At 34.9% G+C, this 19,237-nt stretch overlaps 1 protein-coding gene across 14 annotated transcripts in view; it reads right to left on the bottom strand.

Annotated features, from left to right (window-relative positions):
- SIPA1L2 (signal induced proliferation associated 1 like 2) overlaps nt 1–19,237 on the bottom strand; it is a 123,879-nt gene that overhangs the window by 12,466 nt on the left and 92,176 nt on the right. For 6 of the 14 annotated variants that reach the window (XR_014943916.1, XR_014943917.1, XM_015857871.3 and 3 more), the window contains 7 exons: nt 18,119–18,219; nt 17,615–17,718; nt 15,145–15,533; nt 12,211–12,435; nt 9,678–9,831; nt 6,727–6,946; nt 702–833 (listed from right to left, as the gene is read on the bottom strand). Coding sequence is in view for 12 of the 14 variants with exons in the window: in XM_015857871.3 (XP_015713357.2) it covers nt 702–833; nt 6,727–6,946; nt 9,678–9,831; nt 12,211–12,435; nt 15,145–15,533; nt 17,615–17,718; nt 18,119–18,219 (1,325 nt within the window). In the remaining 2 variants the exon portion in view is untranslated. Of the gene's footprint in view, nt 1–701; nt 834–6,726; nt 6,947–9,677; nt 9,832–10,574; nt 10,774–12,210; nt 12,436–15,144; nt 15,534–17,614; nt 17,770–18,118; nt 18,220–19,237 lie in introns of those variants that run through there. The other 8 variants (XM_085541305.1, XM_085541304.1, XM_085541307.1 and 5 more) reach the window with 5 other exon arrangements.

Here is a 19,237-nt window from a genome sequence, read left to right as displayed (position 1 = left end):
TCGCTAGCAAGAATAATACCGGATAAAAAAACGTTGCATGTTCTAGGATAGTCTTGTGTCCCAACCATAACACTTATAGGAAACCAGGAAACACAAATGTACAAATGGATAGATGGTTAGACTCAAACATACATCCACCTTTCTGTGTTTATACATTATGAGTATGCTTAGCTACCAGAGAGGTGAATGAGGTTTTTCTTTGTTAATCCAGTCTTATCATTTAATAATGCAAACCTAGTTTATATCCTGCACCTCAAATTCTGCTACATTTTTAGCATATATTTTTGCTGCTTTCAATGCCAAGAGGGACGCAACATCACTTGGACTGTGTACACAAAGTTCTTGAAGACAACACAAGAAATCCAGAGAAATCCCAGTCTCATTTTAAAGCATCTAACTTAGGAGCTTTGAATCTTTGAATCACCTGATTTTTCTAATAGATTACAGAGAACACAATGGTCTGTAAGAGATGAATGGTATTTAAGACAGACACTGAGAGTATTTTAGAGAACATTCCTACTTTTCAGTGACAATCATTAGAACTGAGAAGGAATACAACTAAAAGAGCTTCAGAGGCAAACACTGGATTTTTGTTAATTCAAAATGTGTTCATATGTGTATATATATATAAATATATATTCTTTTTCCCCCAAAAATTTTTGTGTAGTGAACAGTGATCTTTATTTAACTTTTCCTGTTACCTTCAAACGCTCGTGCAGCATCTACCAGGTGGGACCAGTCTAGCCCTGTGGCAGTGTCTGGCAGGGGCATCAGGCCAGGATCATTGAATTTGGCTTTATCAGATAAGGACCCATCTGAGAACCAGAATTCATCTAAACAATAAACACAATAATTAGTCTTCCCATAACAATGAAGTACAATTAATTTTGAACCTGTTATAATGAACTGTAAATATATATATATAATTAATGACTGCTTTCTTCAGTTTTCTTTTTTCTGTTTCTTTTTTCATACTCAGTAAGGGTAGACACACAACAGTTAACTCAAGAAGAATGAGCTGGGAATGGTTTCTAGAGGTTTTTGTGCCCCTCCACACGTTATGTGCTCTTTGCACTTTCCTGTGAATTCTGTGAGTAGGCTGCATTGATTCTTAAAGCATACAATATTAAACCTGGGCACTGAGCAGAAAAGTTGCTAGGTGAACAAAGGCGTGTTTTAAAGAAGGCTGTGAATCAACATATGAAATATTTACACACAGTGTTTCATTCTGAAACTTAAACATTTCATTTCTCAAAGCAATTTCAGAACAATCATGTACTTCTATTACATTTGTAAGTTCTAGCCTGTATCCAAGACTCACTTTCACACTGAAAATATTACCCTATTAACTTAAAATCTGTGTATCTGAGAATGCAAAATTTGCATGTTGATCCCTGAGCTCCAGATTAAGGTGTAAAATGCCATATACTGAAGATTAGTGTATGCATTTCAGTTGATCTATAATGTTAGTTTATACAGTTATGCAGTCTTTTAGAAAGATACTGCAAACACATATCATAGTAGAAGAGATGTTAATTTTCATAACTATCTTAAATAGTTTAACATTTCCCTTATCTTCCTATAGCAATCTTCACTGTGAATGAATACTGTGGAATAGACAAAAAGAAAAGATTCTTTTAAGACTGCATAAAACACAAATAGACTATTTTAAACTGAATTTCATCTACAGCTATTGATGCAGTCACCTTTATTAAATAGTACAGTCAAAAGAAAAATGATTTTTGCTTTTATGATGTGTCAAAATACCTATTTTTTCATTAAATATTTCAGAAGTAGAGGACTTTTCCATCTAACTATTCTAGTGCTTCTGACTACAATCTTTTAATTGATGTTTTTTTCCAGCACAGCACCAAACATAAAAATCACTGAAGGAAAAAATGCACACACACGCACGTAAATCTATTCTTGTGTAAGAAAGTGGCATGTTGTCATTGTCCAGAACTATAACAGAGAATACTGAAGTCTATTTGAATTAAAGATTTCTGGCCTAAAAATCTCAAAGCAGTAGCATGTTACAGAACATTCTACTGCACAGAGCAATGATTATGGCATGTAAAATTAGCTCTTTGTAAAAAAAATTGGGGCTTTTGTTATTTGTTTTTAAATCTGGAACATGTGAGTAAAGGAGTTTTGGCAATTCTCTATCAAGAATTGGAAGCCCTGAAAATCAAAATCAATGCCTCTGAGGTAGAAATCCTATTTAGTGTGGAATTTATCTTGTTCTACAACTTACATGAAAGTAGTGTTCCACTACAAATGGAAAAGATTAGACAATTCTCTGTAGAAATATATTCCTTAATAACCATTTTTGGTATGCCAAAGTGGATGCTATATGAAATGTAACCACTCCTACATCTGTACTAATATTATATTTTCAATTTCTTATAAACACACGCAAAATCTTATCTAAGGTTATCTTGGGGTAAAAATGTTTTTTGTTAGCTCAACAGTACTCTCTAAACTGTTGTATATGATTTGGGAATTGTAAGACCCACACTCATGCTAGTAGAAGTGTTTTATATATCACCGTTGAGGAAAATAGACAGAAAGCCTTATTTGAAGGCTGGCAAGCCAGATTTTGGTTCTAGACCAGCAGGCAGGCCCTAGGGGGTAGCCATTGCTTTTATACAATCAGCCTACAGAGGCCGGTTGTGAAACCTGTCAGAAAGATGCCTGTTCTCAGTACATTCTGCTGGCTATCCAAATTAAAGTCTAGGAGTGATATATTCACCAGCAGTCAACCTTCATTACACGTTGTCTTTGTGAGAACCTCAGTTCACCTTAGGGTGGATTCTATTTGGTCCCTGACAGAGTAGCTTAACTGCTGAAAGCCTCCTGGAGTAGGAGATATGAACACTGATAGCTCTGAAAACTCAAGCGCTCATGTTGATGGCTGTTATTATAAGTAGGATAACTGAACAGGCATCAGTGTGCCACTGCAGAATAATCAGTTTTCAACACACAAATTATGCAAGGGGGTGTGTGGAATTAAAAAAGGAGCTCTAAAGACATAGGCCTTTTTGTACACCGGAATTTCAGAGAATACTACTCAAGAACACTAGCTAGGAAGAGTTATTTCTATAGCAGTGTATTTGCATTGCTACCTTGTTTCTCTAACCTTCCCCTTGCCTACACATTTTCATTGTATGAATGCAGAATCAGCAGCATGCAGACTGCTTGCTGTTTTCCTTTTTGACTTGTGCAAAGGTGACAAGTTGCACTGGAACATGTGCACCTCTGCATGTCCCAGAAGATATGTATAATCCCAAAAGTCATTCTTTTCATTGCCCACAAGTTTTGTTTTGAACCAATACAGACTTATAGCTTTATTTCCTTGTGGAAATAATGCATGTGTTATCTTTCAGTTTCAAAGATTACTTTACTTGCTGTACTCCAATTTGGCACAAAATCATTGATCTCCTGGTTTCTGGTCCTTTCATTTATGCCATTTACTTTCTGTACTTACAAATTTTCTTTATTTTTTTAATTATTGTTACGTTACAGTAAAAGCATTTTCAAGAGTTCTTATTTTCACCAGAATTATTTGTTAAACTCAGTTTCCAATAGAGATCTCCTAAAATTGACTGTTGTCAGTCCTACACCCTCCTGTATTCAAAGAGTAACTAGAAAGAGAAAGAAAAAAGATTCACTTGACTTAACCTTTTCTACTTACAAGATAAGTATCTTGCTTCAAGTGGAGCTGCTATTTTTATGTAGAAATTGTAGGCAATGGAAGAATATCTGCTATATACTTACTGTGTTCATAAAATTACGCATCATTTAATAAGAAGATTATACTCAAAAGCTGCTGCAAGTAAAGGAACATAGCAAGACATATGCAGACATAAATCCCAGTGTCTGCTTCCAGTTCTTTGTTCCTGCAACCAGCAATTACCTGCCAAGCCTCTCCCCCCACTACATTGCCTAGGGACGATCAAATCCTCCCTTCAAACATACCAGCCTGCTAATAGACTTTCTCATGGAACTATGTTTATGCTACTGTGAGAACAGTGGGCACGTGCCCCAATAACCACTTTCATGCTGAACTTCTCACAGTCGTTTCCTACAGCATAAAAGAAAACATTCAGAATTTGCCAGTGTCTTGTTCCAGAATGTTCCCTTCCTGAAGACCCTCATAAGTGAAGGTATCCTGCACCTTGCTCCTTCTCCCAAAGCACAGCAGTTTTCTTTCCCTTTTTTTTCATTATAGGAGTGGACCACGGTCTCTGACTGCCTCTATATGTCTTCCTGGATTATTCTTAGTTATGTTTGTACGCTAGTTCTGTATCTGTAGTTTTCACTGATTTCATTTCTTCACTGCTAGTTCAGCTGCCATGAATTGGCAAGACAGGGATACATTTGTACCTGCAACTGTGCATGGTATGCGAGAATCACTCAACACGAAAAGCACTGTCTCAGAGAATCTTCAGTGTCCCCAAGGTAAAATTTCAGAGCTCTCAGCTACAAAAGTTCTGCTTTCTGGTTTAAGCTAAAAACTAAGATAAAACAAATCTTTCTGCAGTTGTGTACTGTGTGCAATCCATAGTACTCATTTCAAGCTCTACTGAAAGCAATATTTTTTTCAGTTCACTTCCTCCAGTGATAAAATGATAAAAAAATCCTACAGCTTCATTTTCTCACCTCCTTCCTACAGTGAACATCACACAGTTTAAGTTCCTGTTTCCATATTTGCACAGTCTTTTTGTCTGATAATTCTGATTTTCTAGTAATCTGAAACCCTTCAGGTTGCCCATTATGCTCTGTTTTTGCTGCTGCTTTGCTTCCCTATTAATCACAGTCAATTCCTTGCTAGAGGGGTCTCACGAGACTTGGTGCTGCCACAATATTTCATGGAACGCGTGCTGGGTAATAACATGCAAGAGTGTATCTAAAAATGAATTCTGGTCAAGACTACACTATTTTTACTGATTTCTGCTAACATTAAATATCAGTAAAATTTAAATGTTTAAAGATCACAAATGGATGCATTTTATGAAAGGCAGTACTATCAGAGCTAGTAGTCCAGGTATCTGAAACTACAGCCTCGAACTATTATTATAAATGCAATAGAAAGACCTGATATATGCTAATTATAAAATCCTCCCTAAAAAGAGTCAAAATTAGTTTCTTATAACCAGATATTGATTAGCAGTATTTTGAAAATAATGGTGGGCAAGTCATTATGTGTTTGTTTTCAGGTGGCAATTACAGATAAACAATTATAGCTTCCTTAAGACAGTTATCATAACAGATCTTTTATTGCTGGCATTGAAAGGTACTTTTATAATACAAAACCAGAAGCAGAAAATAGGAGCTGTGTATGAAAATAACACTATCTTGGCTATTAACAATTGGCTTCACACTGACTGACAAGATATTAACTTCATGTTTTTTCACCACTACGTATGTGTCTGTATCTAAGAAGCACCAAGAGGGGAAAATAATGTAAGACAGCACCAATACACAAAACAATAAAATTCCACTGCTGGAAGAGCATAAAGCCTGAACACGCACCATTAGGTGCCATGTGTCAGCCTCCAGAATGCTGGAGCCTCCAGTATGATGGTGGTTTGATCACTCTGCAAATGAACCTTCGTAACAAATAGCTCTACAAGCGCAGGTCCAGCACGTGTAAGAAAAAACAAATGCAATCAGGAAGCCATGTTAAAGTCCTTAACACGCTACAAAATTTCATGAATTAGTCTGAAAGGAAAGAAAATGGAGCTTCAGTAAAAGTAAAGAATCTTCCTATTCTCAATTTATGCTAAAGAGTTTCATGCTGATGGAAGAGGAATAGTTTGAAGTTTGGCAAAAAGTACATTAAGCTTCCATTTCCAGCTGAAACAGGAGTTTAGAAGTTTATAATAACAGTTTAACATGAAGCTCAGTGTTATGCACCTCAGTGTTATAGGAAAGTATTTTTTCATATAACTTCATTCTGAAAGTAAGTAACTGCCAGTGCCTTAAGGACATGATAAATGACAGAGGCCCATCATTATTACTTCAGTCATTTGTCCATTTTCTCTCTGGATACGGGTCTACAAGCAGTCAGGAAATCCACCCACAGCTCCTCAACTATCAACTTCAGAGTTCACAGTTGTTCTACTATGTTTCTAAGCTGTAGTCAATTGCAATACTGTATTAATGTAGCTAAGTAAAAGTATTTCTTTATTTCTAGATTTCATGTCCCCTGTAGCCAGAGTAAAATAACTGAGTAGCATTGAACAATAATAAAATTACCCTTGCTATATAGATATATAAATATAAATATATTTATAAATATATAAATATAAATATACAAATATGTGGCCTACATATATGCATCTGTGTACACAGGTTTGGGCTGCGGTATATAAGCATTCATGTTTTACACCAATAATGTAGCATTAATTTGAATGTACACATACACTGAAACAAAACAGGCCAGCTTGGCTCAATTGGGCCACTACTGGAAAATAAAATTATAACCAGAAATATCTTCAGACAATTGATTGTTAACTATCACTGATCATCTGAAAATTTCATAGGAAGTGAACACCATCTCTGAACATAATAAACCTGAACTGATCCCCAAGTTAAGAATAAGCATGTACTGACAACCAAATACGTTTTCACTAGGATACCCACAAGACTGATGTGACATTTCATAATAAGCAAATTCTAATATATATTCTAAACTTAGCAACAACATTAACAATCACTTACTTCTCAGATTTCCCATTCCAGGTGTCAGGCTCATTCTGGGAGGCAATGTGCTGTGATATGGTGGAGTAGTGCTGAATAAGATATCATTTGGGAGAGCCTGGTCGAGCATTGAACTTCGAGAGCTGGCATATGAAGATCCTCTTCGATTGCTACATATACTTTCATCTGACAGCGTACGATAAAGTGTCCTCCGTGGAGAAAGGTTTCCATAAAATGAAAACTAAACATCAAAATATGGAGATAAAAGATTACACACTATTGGTTAAAACAATTTCCACCAGCAGATCCCATCATCAGGCTGAGAGTATTTTTCTGGGCAGGCATTCTGAAATTGGTGAGCTAATACAGATCAGAGATTTGTTCCATCACATCAGCTCTACTGAGGGCTCATAAAGTTGAATTGGATTTTCATACTTCCTCCTCTTGATATTTTGGAACAAATTTCCATGAATTAATCAGATTTTGTGCAGCTTTATTAATTCAAAATGTGAAATGTGAAATCTCCATAGCATTATGACAGCAATCTTTTTTTCCAGCAATATATGTATCTAAGGCTACCAGCTCTTGGTAACATTTATTGAAGACTGTACATATAACTCTTTGATTTTAATTTGAAATGGCTCTGCTCTAATATTAAACATTCTGAACTGATATATGGTGCAATATAATTCATTGAACAGCAAGAGTGATTTTAGGGACTGCATTTCTCCAAATACCATGAAATAGGCTCAGTAAGTAGGATAGTAGAATTTAGTGGAAACTGTTATGTATTTCAAAAAGTTATTTAACCACAACCCAAACATCTACAGTAAAACAAGATGTTATTGCCATGTAAAACTGGGCCTTTTCACTTCATAAGTCATTCTTCAGCACTGCAAATCCTGTTATTTCTCAGAGCTACAAAGGTCAGTTATTGTCCTAATTATTTTAACTGATTTGTCTTGCTTATGACAGTTTAACATCTAGCCCTTTTTTCCATGTAACTAAGTAGAAGGAACATACTCTCTATGAAGAAAATATGCCTAGGACCAGTAACTACAAAACAGTGAATCTAGAACAGAGTTTAAAATATCTACATTGTTATATTTGTGAACAAAATTCACTCACTGATGAACGCTTCTAAAAAGAATAGAGAGAAACGCTCAAACATGCCACAAAGAACAGTCTTTGCAGAACAGATTAACGTAATTCATATCTTTAGTTCAGGAAAGCATCTATATTGAGGACAATACAGAAAATGCTTAATTGTTAGAATGTTTAACTGTGTCCCAAAAATTTTAAGGCAGATACTCGGATTCTAATCTAGGAAAGCATTGTAATACCAGCAGGGGGGGAGGAAAAGGAGCGGTGATCAGTGATACCAGATAGTGGTATCAACAGTGATGAGCAGCAGTCCCAAATGACTGGATGAAAGACATATGCAACATCCTTAAGTATATGGACACATGGTTAAACAGTGGTTAAAGAATAGTAAAAGTTGCTGAGTCCTAATAGGGACCACACTGAGCAAAAGACTGAAAAACTTCTCTCTGTAAATTAAAAGCATCTCCAGTCCTCTTTGACATACTTGAGACACTCAGCAAGCATTCTGCTACAACTCTTGTGTGTTTCTGAAGTCTCCCAACATCACATTGCATTTTTATCTAAAAACATTGGCCAGTAGCTCTTCAGATACGTTAAACTTTCATTGTTAAAGCTTTACAGAGTTTCAGAGTGTGACAAAAATTAAACACTACACATTCTAGAGAGTTCACTATTCCCTGATCTTTGAAGAAGGTGTAATAAAACAAAACCAAAGACATGATTCAATTCTGATTTACATACTCACAAAAATTACATTCTGCTTTGCTATCAAAGACAACTGACCAAGCTATGGCAAGATAATTATTATCTATGAGGACATTATCAATGACTGGATACTGCTAATTCCTGTGGATGGAGGCCCCTTGCAAACCAGGGCCCATGGTCTCTCTTACTTAGTTGCCTTGGGAGGAGAAGGGGACAGTAGCAATACATCTCAGAACAGTCATTCCACCTCACTTCTTATGTAGGCAGCCAGAAACATTAGCAGCTCTTGAAATCATCACAGAAAGCCAATTTTTGCACTAATCGTAATTCATGAAGACCTCCAGGACATAATTCATGAGAATTCAAACACATACTTAATGTACTTAACATACTTAACATATTGCACTTTAAAAATACATATAATCTGAATTTTAAACTCTGCACTTAGAGGATTCCCATGTGTTTCTTTTGTTCAGACATGATGATTATGCTATTTAGCACGCTGTATGAACACTGGGGGTTAAGAGGGCATTGAATTTATATCTAAGTGTGACAGTTACTCAAGTAATTCAATTTCTTTGTGCTTTATTGCAAATTAAGCCCAAAAACGAGAATCATGTATACGCGAAACGTAGTAAATATTAAATTCCTTATACTCTTATTGTGAACTTTTTAATATTCCTGATTGTCTTCATACTGTATAGAGTTATGCACTCCTCTAGCACCCACAACTATGCCTTTTGAGTACTTCCAGCCTATGCAAAATTGTGATTCAGACAGAATTGTCTGTACCAGGTAGAACAGGACAGGAAAAAGAAGGCTTACTTTTTATTCCTCTGCCTAAATATAATTTGAAGTGAATAAATGTAACCACCCAACCATGAAAATGCTACTCTTAACCTTTGAAATTATAATTAACTTGCTTAATCTTTACAGTCACACTTAGACAAATGCTGTATTTCATCCATTATCATGAAGTAGGTATAATTTTCATGATGTGGGAGACAATGTTTTGAGATTTATGGTCAGTATTTAAAGCATTCCCAAGGAATATAGTTAGTTTACGCAAAATGATGTTGCCTTTCCTATATAAATTTTTTGAATCCCAGAAGATCATTTCTAACATAACTGTGTCTGAACTACACACAAAGAAAGTAGCTAACCTTTCTTCTCCCCTCCTCCACAGAGATGTTTTCTGGAAGCATCAACTTCAGAAAATCTTCTTTGGACAAGACTTGCTGGCTTTCAACAATGGCATTCCTCACGGAAGTTTGAAGTGGACTTGATGCAGACACAGCATCGATATCATCGTATACTCTGTTGAAAAAATTGCAAAATAAGCCATAGTGCTCTTGGATTTATTTTCAGGCACAAAATAAAACATGTTAGAATTATCTCCTGCTACAGCATGCTTTGATTTAGAACACGTTCCAGACATTTCACATGAAACTGTTTGTGGTTTTTATGGGTCCAAGATGAAATTCTTAAGTCACCAAAAGATCTGAAAGGGGGAAAAAAATAGAAAAAGGAAAAGAAAAAAAAAAAAAAAAAAGAGTATAATGCTCGTTTCTCCCAACTTGCATCTCTCCTTTTCGCACACAGCATTTTTCTATTGTTGGGGTTTTACTCGTTATCAACATTTTCAATAGTTCCTCACAAATCAAAGTATTTTTTTAATTACTTAGCAAATATGACAATCAAGATTTTTCTATTGTGGTATTTTATCCAAACTGAAAAAATTACCATGGTCATCAACAGCAACATTTGAAGTATATTTATAATCAATTGTGCCATGTGCCAAGTGTGTTTCATTATCAGCAATTTCATACAGCTGTTTAGACAAATAAAACAGCTGTCTTCTTTAATTATCAGTATATAAAAATGTATTTACAGTCAACAAAGGACTGTCAAGCTGAATTATTATTTTTCACCCTCCTTCCAGTGAGAAAGGAGAGAATTTTAGCAGATTTACTCTTGAAATGTAATCTAAGGAACCAGAGATTTGCAGTCACATAGAACATGCATTTGAATCCATTACTTACTGTCAAGTGCAGCATAATCAGTGACTCTGTCCTCAGCGGAGAGAAAACAAGCTTTGCTATGGTAAAGTGTAATTCTCAGTGAATTATATCCTATATTGGCACAACATTCAGCAATTGACCTGATTTCCAACATCACTGCTAATTAGAGATGTTATTTTATTTCAACATAATTATCCTCAGAGGGATATTTCCTCTCTGTGATGTATAGAAAGCTTTCCTAGAAAGAAAGAGGTGAAGAAGTGCTCTAAACCAGGGAAAAACCTGAAAATGTTTTCTGGTATAAGAAGTGCTGCCATATTCAATTAACATTTCATAAACTGAACTAACTCTTGAAGATGCTTTTCAGAATAGCTGTGGCTTCAGTCTAAATGCTATGCCTCATTATGCAATTTGGTTTTAAGGGTTCTATTTAAAATTAAAATATATATATATATTTCATGGGTTCATGAACTTCAAAATACAAAAACTAGGAATAAATGAAGCTACTATTTTTCAAATGCAAGTACTACTATGACTGAACAATTTAATATTTGAAAGCCTAAAATAAGTAAGCAAATAAACAAATAACATGTACAATACTACAAAGTAATGTAAATAACAAGGAAGGTAGTAAAGCAGTAGTATTTTTAGATTTTGAAAATTAGAAATGTTAGAGATAACATCAAGCTCTTATCTCATAAATATGCACACATGTATTATAAAGTACGAGGTGCAAATATCCCATTCCTATTAAACAAAGAGTAATCCTGTACTAGGCATTTGAAAATCAGGGGCTGCATGTCATCTTGTAAATTTATCAAGATATGAAGGACTGAATACGATTTATTGAGACATAGAACTAAACAGATTATGCACAGAAAGAAATCAAAGAGGTTATCAGACAAAATGATTCTGAAGGTAACAGAAATTTAAACATTTGTTTCAAAATAGCAGATTCAAATATTAGTTATTATTGCTGCAGTACTTGGAAAGCTTCATCTCTATTTGAAGTACTACATCTTTTCTTCTGAACGCAAGTGTTTTCCTTTCACCTACAAGTAACACACTCTGAAAGAGCTATTCCTACATTAAGCTGTAACTGATAAGAGTATCTTTGTCTAAATATTACTTGTTTAAAAACATAATAACAATGCTCTTCTAATGAAGCCTAGAAATTGTGCATAATCTCTTGAGCATCAGAGATCACAAACTTGACCTTTGTCTTATGGGATCCTATCCACCAGTTTCTACCTATTTCTTAAAACAAATAGGAAAAAAAAATACATGGAAACCACTCAAATACCTCAAAATGGCATTGATTTTCCTAATTATCCACATAGACTTGTGCTCAGTTTATAATCATCTCTCTCAATCTTTAATTAATTTGTTGACAGAGTATGCAACAAGGTAGGCAGGTTTAATATGGAAATATTAAGAAGTAAGCTATTTTCAAACAACTGTAACATTCCCAAAGATTTCTTGAAAAGGCCTTTAGACATAAAACTGTGGCTTTCCATCTGTTTCCCAGAGATTCGAAAAGGACATACATCAAGGCGCAGGAATAAACCAAACATTTGAATGTGAAATAGAATCCATAATTTTTCATCTTCCTATCCTATTTTAAGATATATTTCCTTTGCCCTTCTGCCCCAAACATAGTTGAAAGAATTCTTACTCGTGGCATTCAGAAATTTCAGATTCTTCAGGTGTAGGACTTCCTTCTGATTTCTTCCACCCAATGACGTATTTACTCACTGCTCCTTGTCTGTGGTATGGTTTCGAAACTGACCCAGAAATCTGTTGACTACTACTCTGCGACACTATATAGACTTTGGAGGTATCTAGGGAGCCACTCTTTTTAGAGCAATGTGTTGATGGGCTTCCAGAATGATGTGACCCACTGGAAAAGCAAAGGAAACACACAAAAGCAAAAACAAAATCTGTTACAAAAAAACAGCAAATGAAAAATTCTTCCCCATATATTCAGATATAATTCTCAGTGTTATCTTCTTCTCAAGTGAAAATCAAGGGAGCAACATCAGTACAGTAATTTTCTGCGTATTGTTTATAAATATGTATATATATTAAAGGTCTTTGATGATAGTTAAATAATAATGGTCTTTTAAAACAAGTAATATCCAAACTAACTTGCTGAAATGCCAACACAAACCATGATGTGAGCCAAAATTAAAGACACAAGCTTAATAAAAAAACAGGGATTTGTATGTGCTTTTTTCAGTAAATATGTACACACAAACACACATTATTCATAGTATAATTCAATTTATGCAAAGGTACTATATGGGGAATTACCCCAAATATCACCCTAAGTGTAAGAATTCTGTGTCTTTTCCTCTTCAATTTGATTTTTCAAGTTAATGCCAGTTTAAATTCGGTCTTTCATTCAGTACCATTCTCTGGATGATTTTAATAGTCTTTTTTATTACAAATAACAGCCTCTGACGACTCTCAAAATGATTCAAAATGAACTAACTCAAACACTTCCTTGAAGAATGAAGTTGTTCTTTTCATCTTGCAGGCGAAGTAACCAACACATTCATAAACCAAGGGTCTGAACTAAAATTAGACTGGAAACTAAAGCAACAGCTCCTAATTTTCATTGCTGATTTGCAAATACCAAAGACGGTCCAATCTATTAACATAGCACAGGATTCACTCACAAAGGATCAAATACAAGAAAAGCACATGCACTGTGCATTAGATGTCATTAGATCTGATTAAACTGCTTGATATGGAAGAAGCTTCAATCATCTCTCTTAGTCCCCACAAATGCAGAAACAAGGAGTTTTTTGAGGAAGACATTAATGGAGGTGATGTTAAAAGAAGTATGGTTGCTTTCATGCTTGTTATCCTTGCAAAGATGTACAGAAATTATATCAAGACATATATGTAAAGGCATAATCAGAATAATTTGGTAATGGAAAACTGAAGTCTAAAGGTGAAGCAAGCACTGAAGCATAATGTAAAAAATATATTGGACTGACAGTAAGGACTCTATTCAGAGTACTTTAGATTTCTCTATGTAACTAAACTCCAGAAAAACTGATCATCCAACTTCATTCTGTATATTTTAAATAACAGGATATTTTTTCTAAGAAACAAAATACTTTCAGAAACTTCCTTTTAAATGAGTTCAAAGCAATGGTTGGAATAAGTACCATATATTCTCAGCACCCAAATGGTACTGATGGTCTATGTGAGTGAAAAAAACCTAAAGGCAACGGAGCTGCTTCAGCTATAGTAACCTAAAGGCATTTGATAATTCGAGTGTGTACTTAATATAAAATAGGAAAGAGAAAGCCATTAAGAACATAGCTGCAAGACACGGTGTTGTGCACAGCTCAAGTCAACCCTGTAGTTTGAAATAGTGTTTCACGCAGCAGGCTTATTTCATAGACAATTTTTTCAGGGGGCTCTTTATCTGATCATGTTAGAGAATCAAACCAATTGATGTCCAATTGAACTTAATTTATTCATAGAATCATCACAGAGCCACAGAATCATCATGTTTTTTATTCAATAAATTCAACTTTAATAAGGAAATGTTGTATTTATAGATCTATGACTATCCAGTACTCTGTGGGCTTTTGTTTCAGTTTTATGCTGTTTAGCCATTGTAGAACACACACAGTGTTTAACATTTATAAACTAATTTTGAGTAAATGCCTCATTTAGGCTAGAGCTTCATCATTGCAAATTATGAACAATTAAAAACTCAGTGTCAGACCAGCTGGAAAATATACATGGGATGTGGCAGTAGATAGCACTAAAATCTTAACTTTCTTGCTCCGCTTTGAACATTACAGTATTGCAACATCACATCTATATAATGAGATTTTAAAAAAATAATATAAGCCTTCAGGTGCTATAAAGATGATGTCAGCTTTTGAAACAAACTGTAAAATCATTCATCACTCCAGGATAATTTGAAAGATGTTGAAGAAAAGTTTAAATAATACGGTCAGGTCACATAATGCAAGTCGAAGATTGTCTTGTGGTGAAAGGATTTGGTACACAGATTAGAAGCTGAACATTGCTACTTCAAAGTGGAATTGGTCAGTCCTAACATGAGTTGTCACCTCAGTGATAATTGCTTCTTTGTAAATGCCTGAGTAAACTCACTTAAAATCTATATAAATCTATATGTTTTTTAATCATTTTTAGAGTAATCTATGGCATGTTTGTTCCAAATAAGAGAGCAGCATAATACTTAATAGCTGCATGAAATCTTAATTATGAATGCAGCCACACAAGTGCTGAAATCACATATTTTAGCCATCAGAAATTGATTATAGCCCTCTATGATGAAGTCCCAGAAAAAGAGCATATTTCTTCCTAATCTGTAAAACTAAATTTCAACACGTACAAAGCAGAGTAAATGCGGAGCTTCTACACTATCACAGTTGTGGTGAAAGCTTAGTATGAAAGTATGCACCTACCTTTCCTATCAAAACTATACTATCAGTCAAAACTACCTCCCATAAAAAACAAAGAAAATAACTACAACAACAACAACAAATCTCTGAACAACAATCTATAAACCAAAACCACTGATTTATAAGATTTATAAGACGTATAAAACACATACCTGGAATGAGAAGAGATTTCACTGAGGTCTCCCATACTTCCTTCAGCCGTATGACTGGCAGAAATAGCAGAGGCATAGCTATGAACAGCATACATCTTAGCTGGATCCTCATCTAGCCCAGGAGTTTCAGAAGACTCGGTCCATTGCTCAGTACGACAATGCACTCCGGACCTGCTGCCAGCAAGATGCAGGGGGGCCAGAAGAGGAGCAGACATACAAGGAGCTGTATCAATTCCACTGTCAGTTGAAGCTCCTTTTATATATGTTAATCCAAGCAGCTCAGGATCCATAAGATCTCCAGAACCAAAGTGTTTTTCATCACTGTTGCTGGATGTATTGCTAGATAGGGTATTGCTGCTTGAGTGGCTTGAACAGCTTTTATCTCCAATCTTATCAGCAAGAGGAAAACAAACAAAAAAGAAACACCTCAAGTTAAATGGTGAACTCTTAATTTTCATACAAATTACTGATTTTGTGCCATTCAAAGATTATTGTTTTTTACAGTATGCTATAACTATAAAGTATGAAAAAAGAATGACACAACTTGTTTCCATTAAATAATTGCACAATTGGCTAGACAGGCTAAAAGCTGATGTGGATAGGACTAGAAGGAATGGCCTCAAGTTGTGCCGGGGGAGATTCAGGTTGGATATTAGGAAAAATTTATTCTCAGAAAGTGTGGTCAGGTGCTGGAATGGACTCCCCAGGGAGGTAGCTGAGTCATTGTCCTACATTTAGGTGTGGTACTAAGGGATGTGCGTTAGTGGGGAAATATTGGTGGTAGGTGGACAGTTGCACTAGACAATTTAGGAGGTCTTTTCCAACCTTGGTGATAATATGAGACAGCAAATAAAAGTTAATACTAGACACTACTTCCATCTTATATTGCAAATCATAAGATCACACTTGAATTTTTTGATTATAGGACTTGCTTAACATCCATAAAATTGAATTTCTGGAAAGTTGAAACAAGCATTTGCTACAGCAAGAAGCATTCATAATTGTTTAAACAATTTCTGCTGCAAGTCTGAAGAACACTGGAGAATGAATTATTTGGCTTTTTCTCATTGCAGGTGAAATACACTGTTTACTGAATCAAATCCAATGGCTGCTTGAACTGCAGCCAAGTGCAATGTATGTGAACCAGATGAAAGTAACTTAAGTAATAGGCCTCCAAACTAAGTATGGCAACTGAAGTGTAAGAATTATGCCACACATTTGTGTCAATAAAGTATTCATGCTTTGTTTTGTTTTTCTACAAAGTGATTTTATAGAATCTTGGATTGACTTATCTTTGTATTATCTTTGAGTAGCCAGAATAAGGACAGATGGGCTTCTATTAGGTAGAACATAAGTTGGAAGGGAGACTAACTCTATTTTTTATCTTTCATTTTTTAATGAGTTCTTCCTCCTAGCAGATGTATATAAACATAGTTCTTGCTCTGTAACTGTAAAAGCACTTTGGAAAGATAGACTCCAAAAATAACATTCCTATTCCATCTGGGAATTAACGTGCCTCAAAAGTTGAGAAAATTATTTTTTCAAAAAATAAGGGTTATATTTGTATTTATAATAACCCTTACAAAATGGCTGTGACCTTAAAAACAATAGAACAACTGACAAATATACAAATGAGCAGTTTTTCCAAGGAGCTACTTTGTGAAGTGTCCGGCAAAAAGGCACTTCTCTTTCTATTGTAAATGTAAAATGGAACCGAAGTGGAAAGGAACAGAAAAAGAAAAGTTCAAAGTTATTAAATCAGTCTCTGAAGACACAGAGAATATATGAACCCTCCCAAAGATTTCCTGTATGCCGTTGAATGTACATGCTTAGGCACCCCTGACTCTGCAAGTAGCTCCGTATCTGGCCAACATCTATAGATACAGACATCTTGAACAGTTCAAAGTTCACCACAGCTCAGGATCATTTTATCCATTTCCTTGTGCCATGAGAAATTTTTGTATAAAAGCTCAGTGTGACCCTAATTCTTATGTGTTTCTAAGTATTGTGTAGTAGAGTAAGATTCAGAAAAAAAGAGTAAAATCAGGAGGAATATGATAATCATCAAAGGCCAAAAAAAAGAAGAAAGAAAGAGCTTGAGGGTATTAGGTAAGATTCATCTCACTTCTTTTTCCCTACATCAAATCTGATTTAAAAAAAAAAAACAAAACAAAACAAACAGGATAGACGCTTAAATGTTCCACTGAGCTCTTGTATGTTTACTGTGTGAATTTCACTGGCTATCCCATAGCTGGCAGTTATATGGCAAACTGAGTTGAATAAAAAGGGGATGTACAGAAGAATGCTAAGGTTCCTTTGTAAGGTGATGACCATTTTTTCTGTTTTACAGCATATGACAAGTAAACAGTCTCATCTTATAACAGCCATCTTTATTGATTCCTATTTATCTTATCTTATTTATTTATTTATTTATTTTGGAGTTTTGAATGACACTGAGGTAAAGACTTACATGTGAAAGTTTGTTTGGTGACTCCTTGCCGCTGCCATCTTTTTGTAAAGCCCGGTCTTTGTAGGAGCTGAGGATTTTGGTCGATGGTGCATGCCACTTGGTTTCTGCCATAAATAATTGTGTTTTAATTTCTGAATGCTAAAAAGATGAGTATACTGCACAAAGAAAAGAGCACATGGCTTAGCATCAGGTTTCAAACCTGTACACTGTTTGGAATCAAAGATGTGCAACTTTGCAGAATTATTAAAATCTAGATTTTAAGTGAAATTCAACCACTTATCCATCATTCATGATGCTTTCTGAAGTATAGGAGTAGTTTATCTGCATATCTAGATATCCCATACCATATTCTATTAGATTGTCTGTAACAGCTTCAGCTTTCACTGTCATATCGCCACTTTTTGGGTATAAAACTGTTACATCAGAAGGTGGCTGCACTTCAGTGAGTACTACAGTAGAAAGAACAAAGAACATTTGTTTTTGAGATGCGGTATTTGTTATTACCAGAATGTCTAGATCCTTCCAAACTTTCATCTCGTTCTCTGCCTCCTTCAATCTCCAGTGAGCCCGAACCTTGGTGTTCATGAAGCAAAGGGGATTGGCACCTTTTAACATAAGCAGAAAATTAAGCCGTTTGGTTTTATTCTAGAAAACCATTTACATGACAAACAACAACAGTTTCTACTCTTCAAAGCAAACATTTTGTAAAGTGGTTTGTTTAAGCACTCATTATTTCTCCCACCAAGCAAGTATAGTGACATTTCCAAACAATGAATAGACATATTTACATACAATTTTCTCAACAGCACACTTAAGTCTTAAGTGTGAACAGACCATGATGACTTTGAGCTTTAAAAATAAACGCATTCTTGGAGCAAAGGGTTTTGCAGGGGATAACTATGGTAATGTATACTTAACTGCTTAATAAACTAAGCCCTGGAGAAAACAAGAGTATTTTTGCAAGGTTTCACACTCAGAACATGTTTGCTTGATCAATTACTTTATATTTTGTAAAATTTGCTATTTCATTTTTGCATAACACTATGAATGATTGTCTGCACTCATTTCAGAATTAGATCTATTTGAAATTCTACAAATATTACAATTTGAAATACAAATTCTACTGTAAAACTTGCAGAAATTAGATTATTTCATAAAGCAACATAACAAAAATAAAGCCACAGTTAGTAATCTCTGTGCTGGTAAAATGACACCAGAGAGATTTTTATGCATATACAGTAATAAATAATAAATAAATACATTTTGAATGTTTGCACCTATTTATCTATCAGAGATTTCAGTGAATAATCTCCAAGATATTGCATCTATATCTGCACACAGAAACAGCTATGCCAAAGGAATGTTTCACATAGTCAAGATGATGCTTTCAATATTTACATTTCTTCTTACAGAGTTTCCAAAATCTTTATCATTGTCCTATCTAAATGCTGCCACATCCCATCATTTTATAACCACTGTCAGCTAAATTTGTACAACAAAGTGATTCATTTCAAGTAATGAACAGATTTTTTCACACAATATTTTTAAAACCTGAACAGCATGTTGGTCTTTTACTCACAGATAACTGATTTCTAAAACTTTCAGCACCAGTCCATGCAAACG

The sequence above is a fragment of the Coturnix japonica genome, chromosome 3, assembly GCF_054131305.1.
Source record: "Coturnix japonica strain WE chromosome 3, WE-NBRP24, whole genome shotgun sequence".
In the NCBI taxonomy this organism is placed as follows: domain Eukaryota; kingdom Metazoa; phylum Chordata; class Aves; order Galliformes; family Phasianidae; genus Coturnix; species Coturnix japonica.
The sequence above is the reverse complement of the archived record's forward strand: the minus strand, read 5'-3'. Positions and strand labels throughout refer to the sequence as shown.